This window comes from Drosophila mauritiana, chromosome X (assembly GCF_004382145.1).
Source record: "Drosophila mauritiana strain mau12 chromosome X, ASM438214v1, whole genome shotgun sequence".
NCBI classification, from domain to species: Eukaryota; Metazoa; Arthropoda; class Insecta; order Diptera; family Drosophilidae; genus Drosophila; species Drosophila mauritiana.
Genome location: NC_046672.1, coordinates 18,381,979 through 18,397,945, shown reverse-complemented (window position 1 = coordinate 18,397,945; position 15,967 = coordinate 18,381,979). Strand labels below are relative to the sequence as shown.

The following is a 15,967-nucleotide window of genomic DNA, read 5'->3' as shown; positions in this document are numbered from 1 at the left end:
CCAGGAAGTGCAGCTAGCAGTAGTTTGTCTGCATCAGATAGCGAGCTCGACTGCGGAGGAGGAAGAGAGGAAAAAGCGCAGCCAGAAAGGATACACGTTGAGAGTCCTTTTTAGCAGGCGACGCCTCCTGCCGCTTTACAGAGCTCTGTTAGCGGCTAACAGTGGTTTTTTCTTGGCGCCCTCGCCTCTGCTGCCGGCGGTTGGGGTGGCTCTGTCGGGTGGGGGTGGCTGTGGAGTGGAGTGGTGGTGGGGCCTCAGCAAGTGGGCGTTGCCATTTCGCACGCATCTCTCTCGCTCGCTCCGCACTGTCCCCTTCGGCGACTGCTTCCCACTCCTCGGCTCTCGTCGCTTCTTCGCTCTGCTCAAGACGAAGGACACGACGACGACAACGCTGATTTGGCATTTGGCCACTCCCACGCCCACGCTCACGCAGCCCACTCCATGCCACCCCTTCCCTTTGCCACGGGGGGCAACCCCCACTTGACATGTGGGTCAGGACATCTTGCTAGCGGTAGCTTGGGGATGGATGCTGCCCACTCGGTGGGTTGGGGCGTCCAGCCGTCTCTTGATTGGCCCCGGGCACTAGTTTCGAGAGCAGGGGGCCAAAGCATATTTATGGCATGCCCCAAGTGCATTGTCAACTACGGAGTGGCATGCGGAAACTATCCCATCACCATTCCAATCTCAGATACTCATATTTCACAAGGGCACTTGTGAGACCGGCAGCTCTATAAACTGCATCTTAATAAAGGAGGAACTACTACTACTAATACTATACCACAATACAATACTTGTGATAGTAAGTTGCTTATTTTTAAAAGCAAACACTTGAGTAATCACAAGAAATATATAGCAGTAAGGAAATATAGTCGTAAACTAATCCTATAGTAATAAATAGTAAAATAAAAGTATTTTCTTTATTCTATAAGATATTTAATGAACATTCCCTTTAATTTCAAATGGTACTATGCCAAGTTATAGTATTGTATTCGATTCAAAGTAACTTCTCCAACTAAATATTTTGCCTCTGAAAGTTACTGGTTACATTTTCTGTTATTTATTTAACCAAACATGGATACATATATTATTTAACTTGCTTTATACCAAAGGAAATATGATAAATGTAACGTTTAGCCAGCTTGATCCCACCATACACATGCCTAAATTCCGAGAACTAGGTTGCTCCCCATTCCAGTCGAGGTAAGTCCTTGGCTAAAATTGCTTGCACTTGGATGCCGGAGTGAATCGGTCATGCCGCTAAACTAATTTGCACAAAGCAACCCGATCCCCAGATGGGAAGGAGTTGGGGGGCAGGAGCAGGAACAGGAACCGAAACTGAAACAGGACCATAATCGGCAACTGGATCAGGAGAGGAATATGCAAACAAGGTGAATTCTGGAATTTCCACTTTGAAGTTGACACAAGGCGGGCGCTGGCAGTTGTCGCATTACAATGGCTACAGGATGGGGAATTTGGTTTGTAGGATTGGATTGGGTGGATCCGAGATATGGGGCGGGGCACCGCAGCTTAGACAAATTGTTTCTTATGCATATTTTTCGCTCTTCGCTCTTGTTGTCATAGCATCTGGTAAATTATGCCGAGTATTTGCGTAATTAAAACATGAAAAGAGTTTGGCGCAAACTCGTTTAATTAATCAACCTGATGAGCGGTGGTGGCTTGGCCCTTTCCCATCCATTCCGCAATGCCAGCGATTTCTCTTACGGAGGCTTATCATAATATTTTCGGACACATTCCGCTCACCCCGCTTGATTGACAGCATCGCTTTGGCCCCGGCCCCCAGGATCCCCAACCATGCCGAATTGAAACATTATTTTTATAGATTTTTATGGCGACGACAAGGAAATGGGCGGGCCGTGCTGATAAGCAATTCGGGCAACAAAGGACATTTTCATAAGCACACTGATACTGATTATGACACCAGCCAAAGACAAAAGAAACCAAAATCATCCACCCTCTCAGCCCACCCTCGAGTCCTCGTGCGACCAAAAGTGCTGATAAGCAGCCCGAAACTATAGTTATATATGTATATGTATCCTTGTATAGTGGTGCCCCCTAGGGGCAGGGTGGGGGGAGTCCCCCCATCGGGCGCCCTCCTCACATGTGCCCGAAATCGAAATCTATAAATGACTTTTATTGTTATGGCCTGTGGCGGCGGCATCGGCATCGGCATCGTCGTCTTGGTCCTGGCTGGTGGCTGATGGCTGATGGCTCCTTGGATCCCCATCCGCATCCACTAAGACGGCAAACTTTTGCATCGTATATTGAAAAGATGCGCTATCTCCATGGCAAAGTTTTTGCGGTCGTCGCAGACAAAAGACGCGTGTTCCCTTTTAAAGTTTCATTAATCAATGGCTCGGGTGGTGGCTGTGGATGTGGATGTGGCTGTAGCTATAGAAGTAGCTGGAGGGATTCTGCCACAGCTTTTATTATTTCAATTGCGGAACGGTGCCCGGGGCTCAAAAATATGAGGCATCATTTATCAGGCCGCCATTCCACTCCGTACACTATGCCATACCATTCCGTTCTGGTGCGGATTGGCTGTCTGGGCTGTGGATTTCAAATTGGCAGCAACAATGCCGTGATTAATGGCCGTCAAAGCGAAAGAGTCAACAAATGTCAAGCGACAAACTGCAATTGGCAAAACGGAGGGGGAGGACCACATCCCAAAAAACCCCATATCATACCATACACCATATACCATCCCATACCATGGTAGGAATCCCTTGGCCCGCGATGAAATGAATGCCAACACAACTGCGGGTTAATTTTTTCAAATGTTTGTTAATTACATTTATTGTTTCCTTTTGTTTTTGCATTTGCATTTGTTTTAGGTTTTTTTTAAGTGTTTTTTACGCTCTTTTCTCTTTAGTTTTGATTTCTTTCACTTGCAATCGTTCTGGCTGCTTTCATTATTACTGATTGCTGTCCAAAACTCGGATTATGGGTTGTGTTTGTAATGTATATGCACGTATATATAAGTCTAAGCGGGTTTATCTTACACTTTAGATATTTTTGATTTAACTTTATGCCTGCTCTCTAACAATGCAATACAAAAAAATATTGGATAATCGCTCTTACTTATTTCCGATTATTAGATTATTACGATATTTAACATAGTTTCGGTAATTCGATAGATAGGTAGTATTGTTTATCGCTCGTAGATAGACTGATGCTTATACACACACTTTGGTTTCTCCCGTACTTAGTATATTCGCTAGCTCCTTTCGAACGCTAATTACGCATATTGATTAGTGTTACATTAGATTGCAAAAAAAAAAAAGGATTAATAAATACACCCATATTGTAACTAGTTCGCTTGGTTATAGAAATACACACTCACGCACACGAATCCTTAACTTTACATCGACCTATCTTAGGCGCTTTACATCTAACGCTGGACCATCGTGGATCTGGCCATCATACCTCATCTAAAATCCACCTAGAAATCATCCAGCTCCAGCTACTTCTATACAACGTTCGCCGTGGAAAGAACATTCTTTAGCCTCGCACTAAACTAAACTTAAATAATAATCAACAACGTTGCTCCAACAGACTTAAAATGGAATCAGAACAAAAATCATGTGTGCTTAAGTCGTGTGCAGAATGTCTCAATATTTACACATCAAAGTTCACTTTTGCCAATTGCCCTCTAGCTCCTCCTCATCTATCTCTCGTCATCTGACTCTACTCTACGATCCTGCGGCTCCTCCGGATTCGAAGGACACATGGAAAATCGAACATTGATCGGTGGGGATGTTTAGCTCTCTCGATTTCGCAGGTCCACAAATCCGATTCTCCTCCAGCCGCCCTGTGATTCACTCCACATTCATCAGTTTAGTCCTTCGTTTATTTTTTTAACTTTTTGGCACTGCTTTGAATTTCTTTTGGCACCGCACGCTTCGAGCGTGAAAATAAAATTATTTATGCATATACATAGATAAATACGAATATATCTATATGGTGGAGTATGTAAAAAAAAATGGATCCCGCTAATACGTCAACAGTTTACAAGGAAAATATGTACAGTATGTAGTGGAAACGAAATTAAAATTAGTTTAAAAACGAATGGGGGGCTATTCTCAAATACAACTAAGTAAACATATTGTCTCTTAAATGTTAGGATCTAAAAATGTCTGCAAATTCAGCAAGTACTTTTCTGTAGGCTAACTAAACTAGGCCTTTAAAACTATAAAACTTGAACTCAGTCAAAGCAAACGAAGATTTGAATATCGATTCTGGATTTCTGCATCCTTCCGCTAGCGTTTTCTCCCCCGTCGATTTCCTCAGTTGCGGTTGTAAAACTTTCTTTGGTAGCGCTTGCAGCCGCTTCCGATGCTGCCAACGCCTCCGCCTCCTGCCCCTCCGCCTGGTCCACCGGCGGATCCTGCTCCTCCTCCTCCTCCTACTCCTCCAACTCCTCCACCGCCGCCCATTCCTAGGCCCAATCCCATGAGCTGTTGCTGTTGCTGCTGCTGTTGGTGATGCTGCTGATGCTGGTGCTGATGCTGCAGCCCGAAGCCCGAGTAGAATTGCTGACTCGCCGCTCCAACTCCAACTCCAGCGCCGACTCCAGACCCCGGCACAACAGCCCCAGTGGCGCCCATGCCCAGGGCTTTATTTTAGCTGGACGCGCCCAGTTGATTCTTCATATGGGCAGCGGCGGCGGCGGCAGCAGCAGCAGCGGCAAACGGTGAGCCACCGCCGGTTGGTGTCTGTGGGCCATTGTTGTTGTTATTGTGATCACCTGGGGTGCGCGGTCCGTTGACCATGCCCACACCATTCACATTGCCGCCACCGGGTCCGCCGCCCAGCAATCCACCAGCGGTATTTTGCGCTCCGGCCGCTCCCGTCGGTGAGCCCTGGCCCAAGGAGGAGACGTGTCGCTTGAGCATCGGATGATTGGCCATCGAGGCGAAGACCAGGCGCTCCTCGTAGTCGTACTCGCAGAGTATCTTGTTCTCGCACAGGTAGAATCGGTCGCCCACGCAGAATCTGAAATAACCGGAAAACGGCAGCGGTTAGTACTACGGAACAACAAGTCGCATAGGAAGTGGAAACGATTTTTCCACACGCTTAGGCAGCCCCAGAAATCGGTGTGGGGAATCAAAGGCACAACGAGAAAGACAACGACAACGACGATGAGCGATGACAATTGACAGCGGTTATGGCGACTGTAGCTGCCACACCACGGCAACTCAGGAACTGCCGTCTAAAAACAAAAGCAAAACGGTTCCAAGGAACAAGGACAGCTACTCAGCGAATGGCAGACAGGACGGGACCGAAACAGGACCAGCACAAGGACAAGGAAGTCAGATAAGCGCTAGGCAATGTCGCTCCGCTGTCAGCAACAGTTGGTGTGGCAGGAGCATAGGGTGGCTGGAGCAGAGGAGCCTGGAGAGCTGGCTCCACTTGGGTTGGAGTACGGAGTCGAGAGTACATTCAGCCAACTGCAAATAAAGTTGGCTCCCGGCAAGCTCTGCCGCCTGGGCATGGAGCCCTTTGTCAAAATATTTATGTTAGCACCTGTACGGATGGCGGAGGCGGATGCCACGCCCACTCCGGCCCACAGCAAACAGATACACTCGATGCAAACCGAAAGGGAGCTCGCATTACAAACGAAAAAAGCCGAAAAAAGGATGCGTTTCACTTGGGGATGAGATGGAGTCGCGTTGAGCAGACGAGTGGATGTCCTTTGAATCCATCTAGATCTGGTATTGAAAAGTGAGAAAGACCAAGGAAGATTGTGCTTATTCCTTAGAACACAGACGACGAGAGGTGCACGTTTAGGGATACCACTACTACTTTCTTATCTGGTAGAACTTGCAAGTTGCCTCGAACTTTATCCATCCTTTCCATCACATATCCTGCTATCCTGCTGCAATACTCTAACGCCCTCCGCCTCCGCCGGCGTATGCAAAAAAGAAACGTTTAAAGTTTGATTCCCCGAGGAGGAATGGCACGGGAACACACTGCATCCGTTTTGGCAAGGAGTCTGGGTAAATCAGCTTACAGCAGACTTACAGCGGATATGAAATTTGGCTTTTGATTTACGTCAACATTTTGTTGGCCCGCTGGTTTCGGTTGCGTGGCCAAATCGATTGACGGCCCATGTGGGCGTGGCAGGGAGCAGTGCACAGAAATCTGGCCGGCCGGAGCGGGCAAAAAAGCGCTTTGTTTATCTACCAAAACAGGGCAACAAAAGTCCATGAAAACGAGTCAACAAAGTCGAAACTTTTGCTTCTTTTGCCGCTGGCCTGGCATTGAGCGCACCTGTGACATGGCGATGGCGATGGCGATGGCGATGGCAATGGTGATGGCTATGGAAATGGACACGGACATGTTGATAAGTGAGTGCCTCTGTGCGGGACTCGCACATCCGGGCATTTCGTCCGCCTCCTCCTCCGGCTCCATTCCCCGTCGATCAGAAGAAACCAACAGCAAATTGTCAACAGGAAGTACATACCAAAATAAAATCGGAAAAAATATTGTAAAAAATTCGCGTGGGCGAAAGATTTGACTTGGATGCGACTCCAATCGCAGGAGAGCAAGGATGTCGTCGTCCAGTGCTGACGACAGGAAATTATGCAAACCTCACCGACGACTGCGAATGCATTTTGCAGCATTTCCCAAACAGCAACAGGACTCAGGACTCGGGAATCAGCGGCAGGACTCAACAGGAAAACTCTTTTTGTTTGCCAAATGAAAGCCCGCATTTTAAATGTGGCCATCCGAACCATCCGACCAACCAACAAGGCGGAGAGGAGCAGCCGCTGGCCATGTGGCCACGCCTCAATGGATTTTTTCGGCAATTGAATTAATTTACGTGAAAAATTGATTAGCAGCAGGAGGGGATGCATCTCCACTGGCCATTTTGTATGGATAGCGTGGTGAAATATTGGAAAACAAGGCCTATCATACTCTCAATCACTTGCTATTAGACTAAGCTATATCTGCATTAGAGTTCTATATTATTCTAGCGTAAGTAGGATTATAGAAGTCAAAAGTTTGCCATAATGGCATCTCCGCAAGGGTGAACTCCTCCAAGTTCGTTGCTCCTGTTGCATTTTTAAAGCCAATTCTCGGCAATGCGAAAACAAAGGGCCAGCAGGAGCGCAAAAAGCGGGGAGATTCCCGGATAAGGAGCGGTGGCCAAAACGGGTGGAGACGATTCTCACAATATGCCAATATGTTTTAACATTTATTTCAATATTTTTTACCAGCCAGCACCGTGTGGCGGCGCTTTTAATATTTAATGTTCGCTCCCTTGTTGCGTTGCACAATCGACGACTATGCCGGAGGTTTCTGGTGGACCGGGAGCCACGGAGGCATATGTGCGCCCTCATTATTAATGCAGAAACCCGAAACGAAAACGAAACCAAACCAAACGAAACGAACCGGCCAAATGGAAGAATGAGACGCGACCCCATCCACCGGGCCATCGGGCTGCAGTTTAAAGCTCTCCAGAGTGACATTTCACGAATTGGCCAAGTCAAATAAAATATTTGAGGCCTTGGAATGCTGGGCGATGACTTGATGGCACCCAAAAGGGTTCGGTTCGTTCGGTACGTTCCGTTCAATGTGAAATTTATGCGGTTTTCATAGAAAACGTATGACACTAAAGGGCCTTTTTCTTCTCACCCCATTTGTTTAGCCGTTAGCTTGTAAACGACGGCAATTTGCTGCCTGGCGGCACGTTAATAAAACTTCAAGTGCCACTTTGGGCCCGCTCCGATGGGCCAAAGATTAAAAAGGGATTCATGCGGCCACCTTCAATGCGAATCTCTGTGCAAATTGCCCATAAAAATGCATGCTAAATCGTTTGGTCGCTCCTCGCACACGATGGATGATGGATGGGCTGCCCACAATGAGGCAATGGGCCAGTTTGACCAGATCCCTTCGATGCTCACCTGTGGTTACACTGCTGACAAGCGAAGCACTCCAAGTGATAGACATTGGTCCTTGCACGCATCACCATCTCGAAGGCCGGGATCACCTTGCTGCAGGCGGCGCAGTAGCCCGTGTTGCCAAACAATCTGCGGGGAAAAGTTATGAATGGATTAGTAAACAGGTTGATGTTTATATAGAATAGAATAGAATGCATACTTAATCTACATGCATTATGGAGCTAAGTTCTCAAGAATTGGTATCATTTTTAGCTTAACAAATGACTAATGAATACCATCGTCTATATTACTTCTAGCTATATACTACACTATCAAATGGAATTAGTATTTCTTAAATCGCAGCTTACCTCAAGTAGTCCCGCTTGCAGAGCATCAGGTTGCCCTTGGTGTAGAGCGTGGAGCCCACCTCGCCCAGGCGGCAGTCGCAGCAGCCGCACTTGAGGCAGTCCTCGTGCCACAGCATGTCCAGGGCGCGGAGGAGGTAGCGATCCTGGATGTGCTTGCCGCAGCCGGCGCACAATTGGCTGCCGTTGTTGTTGTTATTGTTATTATTGTTGGCAGCGGCGGCGATGCTCTGGACATTCCCGTTGCCATTGTTGCCGCCACCGGCACCGCCGGAGTTGACCACATTGACCACGTTCCCGTTGCCATTCGGATTGGGCCCGTTGTTCTGGCCACCGCTGTTCATCCCGGCGTTGCTTTGTTGCGACTGCTGCTGCTGCTGTTGGTTGGAGGAAAGCCCGACGAGACCGGGTTCGGTTTTGGTAATGTCCATAGTCATCATCTGCAAGGGGACAGGAGAGGATATAGTTATTACTCAAGGTTCCACCGCCGGAGTTGTGTGAGTGTGTGTGTGTGTGTACATTAAGGCTACCGAATCCCTGGTAATAACTGTAAGTGGGAGGGGCAAATCCCCGCGGCCTCTGATACGCGAACTGCCGCAGGATCGCCTGCTGCTCCAGCTCCCTCGCCTGCACGTGGGGCACGAAGAACTTGTCCATGTTGTAGAAATTGACGCGTTCTTCATCTTCGCAGTGCATACTAGCGTTGTAGAGGAACTCCATTTCGATGTTTCCCTGTTTCCTCCGATTTAAACAGTTTTCTTAGAAAAATGATCCGCGCAAATTCAGAATCAGATCAGATGTTCTAGCAGTGTTGACAGTGTAATGCCAAACACCAGAAAAAACATTTTATGGTTATGGTTATGGCTAAGTTCTCAGAAGACATTAGCTATTTTAAAAATAAGATTTACTAATCAATGCATCGAAAATGGGATTTTTCGGGTGACATCATAATAATAGCTTGGTAATTGTATTTTTTGTTCTATCAAATTAATTTTTTAGCTATTTCCTGATTGGACATTTCTTCAAGTGTCGGTCACTGGCAAAATGTAACGGCAATTAGCAGCTGCGGCACAGTGTTGTGAAATGCGCGCCTCTGCGGCGGCGTCAGTGTACAAAAGATCACTATTATGCAGCATACTTTTGGGCTGAACACTAAAATGAGCTTTGGATTCGCACATAATTCGCAAGCTTATGCAAAATATTAATACCCCTCGAAAATGCAATTTCCACAATGAAATGGAATAATATTCATTTTAAACATATTTTCACAGCTGAATAAAAAAAAAACTACTCTTTCACTTGGGCTCGTCCGGGAATTGAACCCGGGACCTCTCGCACCCGAAGCGAGAATCATACCTCTAGACCAACGAGCCTCGTTGAATGACCTTCTGCCAATCACCCAATAAAAAGTTAGCGATCGTCTTCCGCACTTTCTCCTTTCGTTCATCCCCTTGCTAAGAATCTAAACCAGCGATTTTAAGGAACTTGAAACCTTTGTTTGGCAAATTACGATAATATCTCATATTTTTCGACTCGCTTTAAATGGTGCTCCTAGTCCCCAACATAGTATGTACATATGTATCTTCCCAACTGTTGTCGCCCGATAACGTTGACGTTAACAGAAACCAGCAAGGCGAGCAGCCAACAAGAAATCAATACAAACAAAAGGCCCATTTACCCATACACAATTTCGTGGTGGAATGCCAAGCGGCGATTTAAAATAACGAGATTTATGACAAATTGGCGCCCCCCATCCCTTGCCCCCGCTAAATAGTTTGTTGCAATGTGCAAATTTCAGCAAGCAGCGGGGAAACCCTAAAAATATGCAATGCCACCGATGCCGCGATGCACTCACTACACTGAACAAAGCGGGGAATCATTGCCTTTTTATTATTTTTTTTTTAAGAAACAACAATTGCTAATTGTAAATTTAAAACAAAGGATAATTATGTTCCTTAATGTCCTGGGAACATAGTAAGAAGCTTCTTTGGAACTTAATACAAATGTTTTCTTTATCTGCCTGTCAACGAATCTCTTCAAAGTTTCAGGAGAACTTTAAGCACTTGGCGCCCTGTATTTTTCACAGTGCATCATTCTTCGCCCGCCGCAGAAGTTGGACACACAATGTGTGCCGTGTCTGGTTCTGCCTTTGGCCGCCTCTCTTTTCGCTGATTGCCCTCGTCCGTGTCCGTTGTCGGCCCCTGTCCGTTGCCCATCGCCGGACAACCGGGCCAAATGGCTCGCATTAAGCCCTGCGCCATGTAGCGCCAACTGTGACCTCGACTTGACCACGGCCCAGGGAGTGGGCGTAGTGGGTGTAGGGGTTATGCAGCTGCTGGAAATGACTTTAATTAGACGGTCGCCTCCGATCCCCAATCCCCACGTGCCCCCCACCGCCAGTGAGTCGGCGGAGGGCGGGTCGAAAAGTCATCAGCAGTTGATGCCCGCCGGCCAGTCGACGAGGGCTCCAGAATGCCAGATGGGTTGGTGCAAGTGGTGCAGCCTGGGTGGCTGCCACTGGACTGCTGCGCCGCCGACTCATAAAAATTCAATCAAATCAATTTATGTAAATTTAACGCGACGTTTCAAACAATAACAGGACCGGACTGGAGGACCGTAGGAGTGCAGGCCGGGAAATGGGAGATGTGAGATGGGGTATGGGGTATGCAGCGCATCAAAACTCAATTTTGGCAGCTGCAACATGCAACGCCAACGTGGCCCCACTCCCCGCCAGCGCAGACTGCATTGTTATTTAGTTTAGACAAATGAAATCGAATGCTAAACGCTGCTCGGAAAAGCGCGCGTCCATATTAGATTTTCATTTTCAATTGCATTGCCACCAGCGCGGACGCCCACTCACTGCCAAAGTGGGCGTGGCTGCATGAATGCTTTATCAGGCCACCGCCTTCCTTTCCCCACGCCACATTTTCATAGTTTTGGCCAACCGCCCACCGGTTTTTCTCTGTGTGCTGTGGACGCTCAATTAATTTATGCATTACATTCCCACAAAATGCTTTTCAATTTGCATCCAATTTTGGAACGATGCAGAGATAGGCCACTGGCAAATGATCTCGCTGCTGCTGCTGGCAGTTTGATTGATTGATTGACTCACCCACTGACTGACTGATATGTAATTAGTTTAGTTAGACCGCGATCGAAGTCTTTAAATCCAGCGCTGATTTGTGCCTAACAATGGTCCACTAAGGATTTGCCAATTCTACGGAAGTAAATTAGGGATTCGAGCAAAAGTCCCACCAAGAACTCAAACAAACTCACATGTTTGTCCAGAGGTTCGGAGTTTTCTTCTATTTTTTGAGTATTAAATGTTGCTCTTTTCATATAAAGAAGGATCCGCTTATAATTATTATTTTACACATTATTCATTAAACGCACTTCTGATTTCGTAGTGCCCCAGGCTGGGAAATCCGGAATTCTTCCGTCTGTGGAACCACCCTGCGCACCCCTCATTTCCGCTCCCCTAAGCCCCTACCTCCCCCGTAAGCCCCTTCCTCCCCCCTCCGCCGAAAAAGCCTTTACCAAACTAATTGCGCGACCAACGACACTCATTAAAGCCAATCAATATTCAAATTTCACGTGCCAGGTGAGCTGGTGGGCAGGTGGGCGGTTCATCGTATTCCGGTCAGTGGTTTAATACCCGGGGGCACCTCCTTGTGGAGACCCGCTGGCGTTTTCACAGTTTAGTTTGCTAAGCGGCGGGGGATGGGGGGGACTGCGGACGAGCGGACTGGGTTCGTTCCGTTCCGGACGAGGCGGTCTATAATTATGCATATGCATGTGACCCAAGTTAGTGGCAAGTTAAACCCTTTTTAACCCCAATTCGTGGCACAAAGCCAAGGGGGTTTGCTCCTCTGGAAATTACGGGTTTGCACGCAAGTCAACGGAAGTTACTTGCTTGCTTACTGGCTTGGCCAATACCACTCCCCTTCCCCCCTCCATCGTCCCCTGGCTCGTTTTAGCCCTTTTCTTTCTTTGTAGCTTCAAGGCAAACGAACCTCTTGGAATCGAGCTGATTTCTGCGGTCAGTTATGTTCTTTATGGTTTATTTATTTGGCCGCTGCAATTTTGTGTCACGTTTAATGCACCTTGCAACGGGGGTTGGCCCTGCGCTTAAGGGTTCTCCACTCGTGTGGAGCGCTTTTAATGACACTAATTAGTGGCGGGGCTCATGTGACAAACGCACCAGCGGGCGGAAGCGGGTGGAGTCGGCTTGGAAAAGTGGAAAATGGGTAAATGGGGGGAGATGGAAAATCACGCGGCTGAAATCCAACGAACAACAGCTGTGCGCTGCATCATCCCCATCCTTAATTGGTAATTAATTTATTTTGCATAATTTTTCGCGCCGTCGTCTCTGCTCCGCCGCAGCCATGCACATTATGCCGCTGACATGTGAGGGAAGTGGGCAGGGGAATGGGGCATTTTCGGGGGGTTGTTGCACATATATTTACTTTACGGACTTTGGCGACTCGCGGGGCAGTTCGGTCACAAAGGTGTCAAAAAGTGCGAATTAAGTGCGAATAAACGTGCTGAGCGTGCAGCGGTAGAGACAGCCAGGACCACGCCCCCTCCAATCGGGCAGCCGCCCCTGCAACACCACCATTCCCCAACCCCCCCCCAAACATCCGCACCACCTGTCTCGCATTGCGAAAATTTGCATCGAGTCACGAAAAATAAATGTAAATTTAATTTGCATACGCAGCGCTGGAAAATCGCGACGCTGGAGTTGGGAAAATATTTATAATGAAATTATGCGAATAAAAATGCCAAAGGGTAATGAGGGATCCTTTGATCCTTTTATAATAATTGATTAAGCAGAAGTGTGAAGCCTTGAGACAGTATTTACTTCATTGTGCATATATTTTGAAGCGGTTTTTTCTTAAATTTGGCAAAAACTTTAATGGAAATCGTTAAAAAAAAAAAAAAAAAAAAATTAAAACTTTCACATACACGCTCGCTAGCATCCAATTCCATTTGGAATGTCCTTTGGCCATGCAAGGCTTCGCAGGACGTCCGCCCCACTGCCACCCCCTCGCCACCCAACCACCCACATTCCAGGCAAACTTATGCACAACAAGAACAAATTACCAGCAACAAAGGCGGAGGTTGAAACAAAAAGCCCAAGGAAAAATAAGGAATGAAAAACGTCAAGTACGCGACATGAAAACTAAAAACAAAGCCACGACCATCGCACAAAACAACAACAGCAAAAAAAGTATAAATAACGAGAAGGAAAATTAAAATAAAATAAAAAAGAACAACAAGAAAACAATCAAAATTCATTTTTAATTTTTATGCCATAAAAATGCAAACGAAGACGCGGTGCGCAGGTGGATGGTGCGGTGAAATGGTCACCAAAACGGCCAGGCACGAAACTCCTCATTTCCAGGACAAAGTCCAACCAGCCGGGTGGATGGGGATGGGATTGGGGATGGGGAATGGGGAGCATGGAAACATGTTGCGCAACAAGGCAAAAACGTCCTGCAACGGTTGGGACATGTTTTATGCCATTTATATTGTTTTTTCTTACCGGACTTATTATTTTTTCTCGTTGGGTGAAAACTTTCAGGGGTTCTTCTGCTGCTGCGGCCCGTGGAAAATTGTGAAAGGAGCCTTCAAGTGGCTGGCCAACAATTAAATTCCCATTGCGAGTAATTGCGAGCTCCCGCTCGAATTTACTGTACTCAAACTGCCATAAATACTAATCAAAATCAAATGCACGCACCGATTGGGATTGGTGTAGGTGGGGTGGTGGGGCAAGGACACCGAAGGGGCATCTAGGGCGACACTTGGTCCTGCCATTGAAGCCATCGATGTGCTGGCACACACCGAAAACCAAGCTGAGCAGGCGACAAACACCACGTATCCTCGCACTTAAAGCCAATTTTAGATATATTCTTGGATTGGTTATGTAGGTGGATAGGATGTTAACTTTAGATATCGAAATGAATTCTGAATTTTTCCAGTGCACCTACCACATTTTTGTCGCCTGAGCACTAGAGTTTTCGTGGATTTCGAATCCGTTTGGAAGTGTGCCATCGAGTGGCCCATCAATGTATTGTTGTGCCTTCGATCCGAAAACAAATGCTGCCACATGCACCACCATCCATCGGCCCCATCGCCGCAGCCACTTCTTCGTTCTGCACCCCACAACAATTTACCCCCATTTCGAGGCAGCCAACCACCCAGCCCCCTGCAGCCCAGCAATCATCGACCCGCATTGTTGTTTGATTTATGCGACTTGCTGCTCCTTCGCCAATTGTTGTTATATATATATGTGTATATGTGTGTTATTGTTCTTGCAACAGTTATTTGTTGTTCATCGTGGTGTGGCAACATATGGAGGCGTTGGCCAGCAGATGTACTACACGTAGTTATTGCTGGCGTTATTTGTTAATCTATTTGTACGCATTTGATGTCGGCACTTCTTCGTCAGCCGCACATACATATCTGAGCATATATGTACATATGTACGGATGTATCCCCACCGAACTGCTAAGTGAGATTTATCCCGGCGAATCGCACCCTTCATACCCTTCACACCCGTCAGCCGCACACTGTGCGTTTTATTTTGATTTGTTACTGGCTGTTTTTTCTTGTTTATGGGGTTTTTTTTTGGGAGGGATGGGGAGAGGGGACTTGAGTGGGGAAACTAAGCCAAAAACCCGGCTAAAACCCCCACTCCTTCGCCATTTCGAGCGATAATGCCAACGATGTACGACACAGCAGTGGAATTTTTATTAAGTTGTTTTATGCCTTGTGTCGTTTTGTTGTCGCCGTTGGTTCGTTCGCTGTTATTTCTTTCTGCTTAAACAATTACGACAAATTGCGCTTTTATGGACCGAGGAGCATCCAATCCACGAGCAGGATGGCGACACGCACACGTCATGTGCAAAGCCCACAGCGCTAATATCCGATCCGATCCGATCCGATCCCATCTCATCTCATCCCATGCGATCGGATGGCTCTCCAATGTGAACTGCACTCCATGGCACTAAATAGCACTCCACTCCACTCCATTGGCCACTCTCCACTTAACTCATCTCGACTAAACTCTGGGTGCAGTCGTTAAAGTCCACTTCAAATAGAGCTTAATTGCCTCACAATGCCAAATGCAGTTGGCAGTTTGCAGTGGCAGTGGCAGTTGCAACTGCAACTGCTGCCATGAAGCGGCGTTAATTAGGTGAAAGCATCCGCTAAGCAGATCGGGTCACAGCGCTCCAAAAAAAGCTGGGGAGAACGGATGCCAGCTGGGAAAAGATGCCATGGCCATCGGATAATCCGCTAGGAGGAAGTTGCTCAAGATAGGTGTTTGTATGTATGTACCGGAGTGGTAGGTGCATCGGATTGGGTTTCCAAACGGTAGGCGACTAAAAAGTGGTTCAAATAAGTTGGATGAAAAGCGAACTATGTTTGGATTCAAGGTTCAAAGCTGAATCTTCCATAGGTAGCACATTCCGAATTGGTTAGTAGAACTCGGAATATTATAGATACTCAATCATGGGTGAATTTCTAGGAACCCCATCCGGCCCACCTTTCGACAGCGCGCATCTTGATCTGTAACCCAAGCCCCATGCTCCATGCCCCATGCTGCATGCTGCATGCTCCAAGCCCCAACCCCAACCCAGGTTCACATCCCCATCTGACAGTTTCAATTAGACTTTAACACTCCGCGCCGAGCCC

At 47.2% G+C, this 15,967-nt stretch overlaps 1 protein-coding gene and 1 non-coding gene across 2 annotated transcripts; both read right to left on the bottom strand.

The window, feature by feature from the left end:
• Positions 1 to 2,782: 2,782 nt before the first annotated feature.
• On the bottom strand, positions 2,783 to 9,094 carry LOC117148484. Its single transcript, XM_033315864.1, is given in 4 exon segments — positions 2,783 to 5,013; positions 7,929 to 8,054; positions 8,273 to 8,709; positions 8,789 to 9,094. Coding segments are annotated over 4 exon segments (1,473 nt in total). The 5' UTR covers positions 8,990 to 9,094; the 3' UTR covers positions 2,783 to 4,304.
• Positions 9,095 to 9,570: 476 nt separating this feature from the next.
• Trnap-cgg lies at positions 9,571 to 9,642 on the bottom strand. The gene has a single exon. It is a non-coding gene; the product is annotated as a tRNA-Pro (tRNA).
• Positions 9,643 to 15,967: the final 6,325 nt, after the last annotated feature.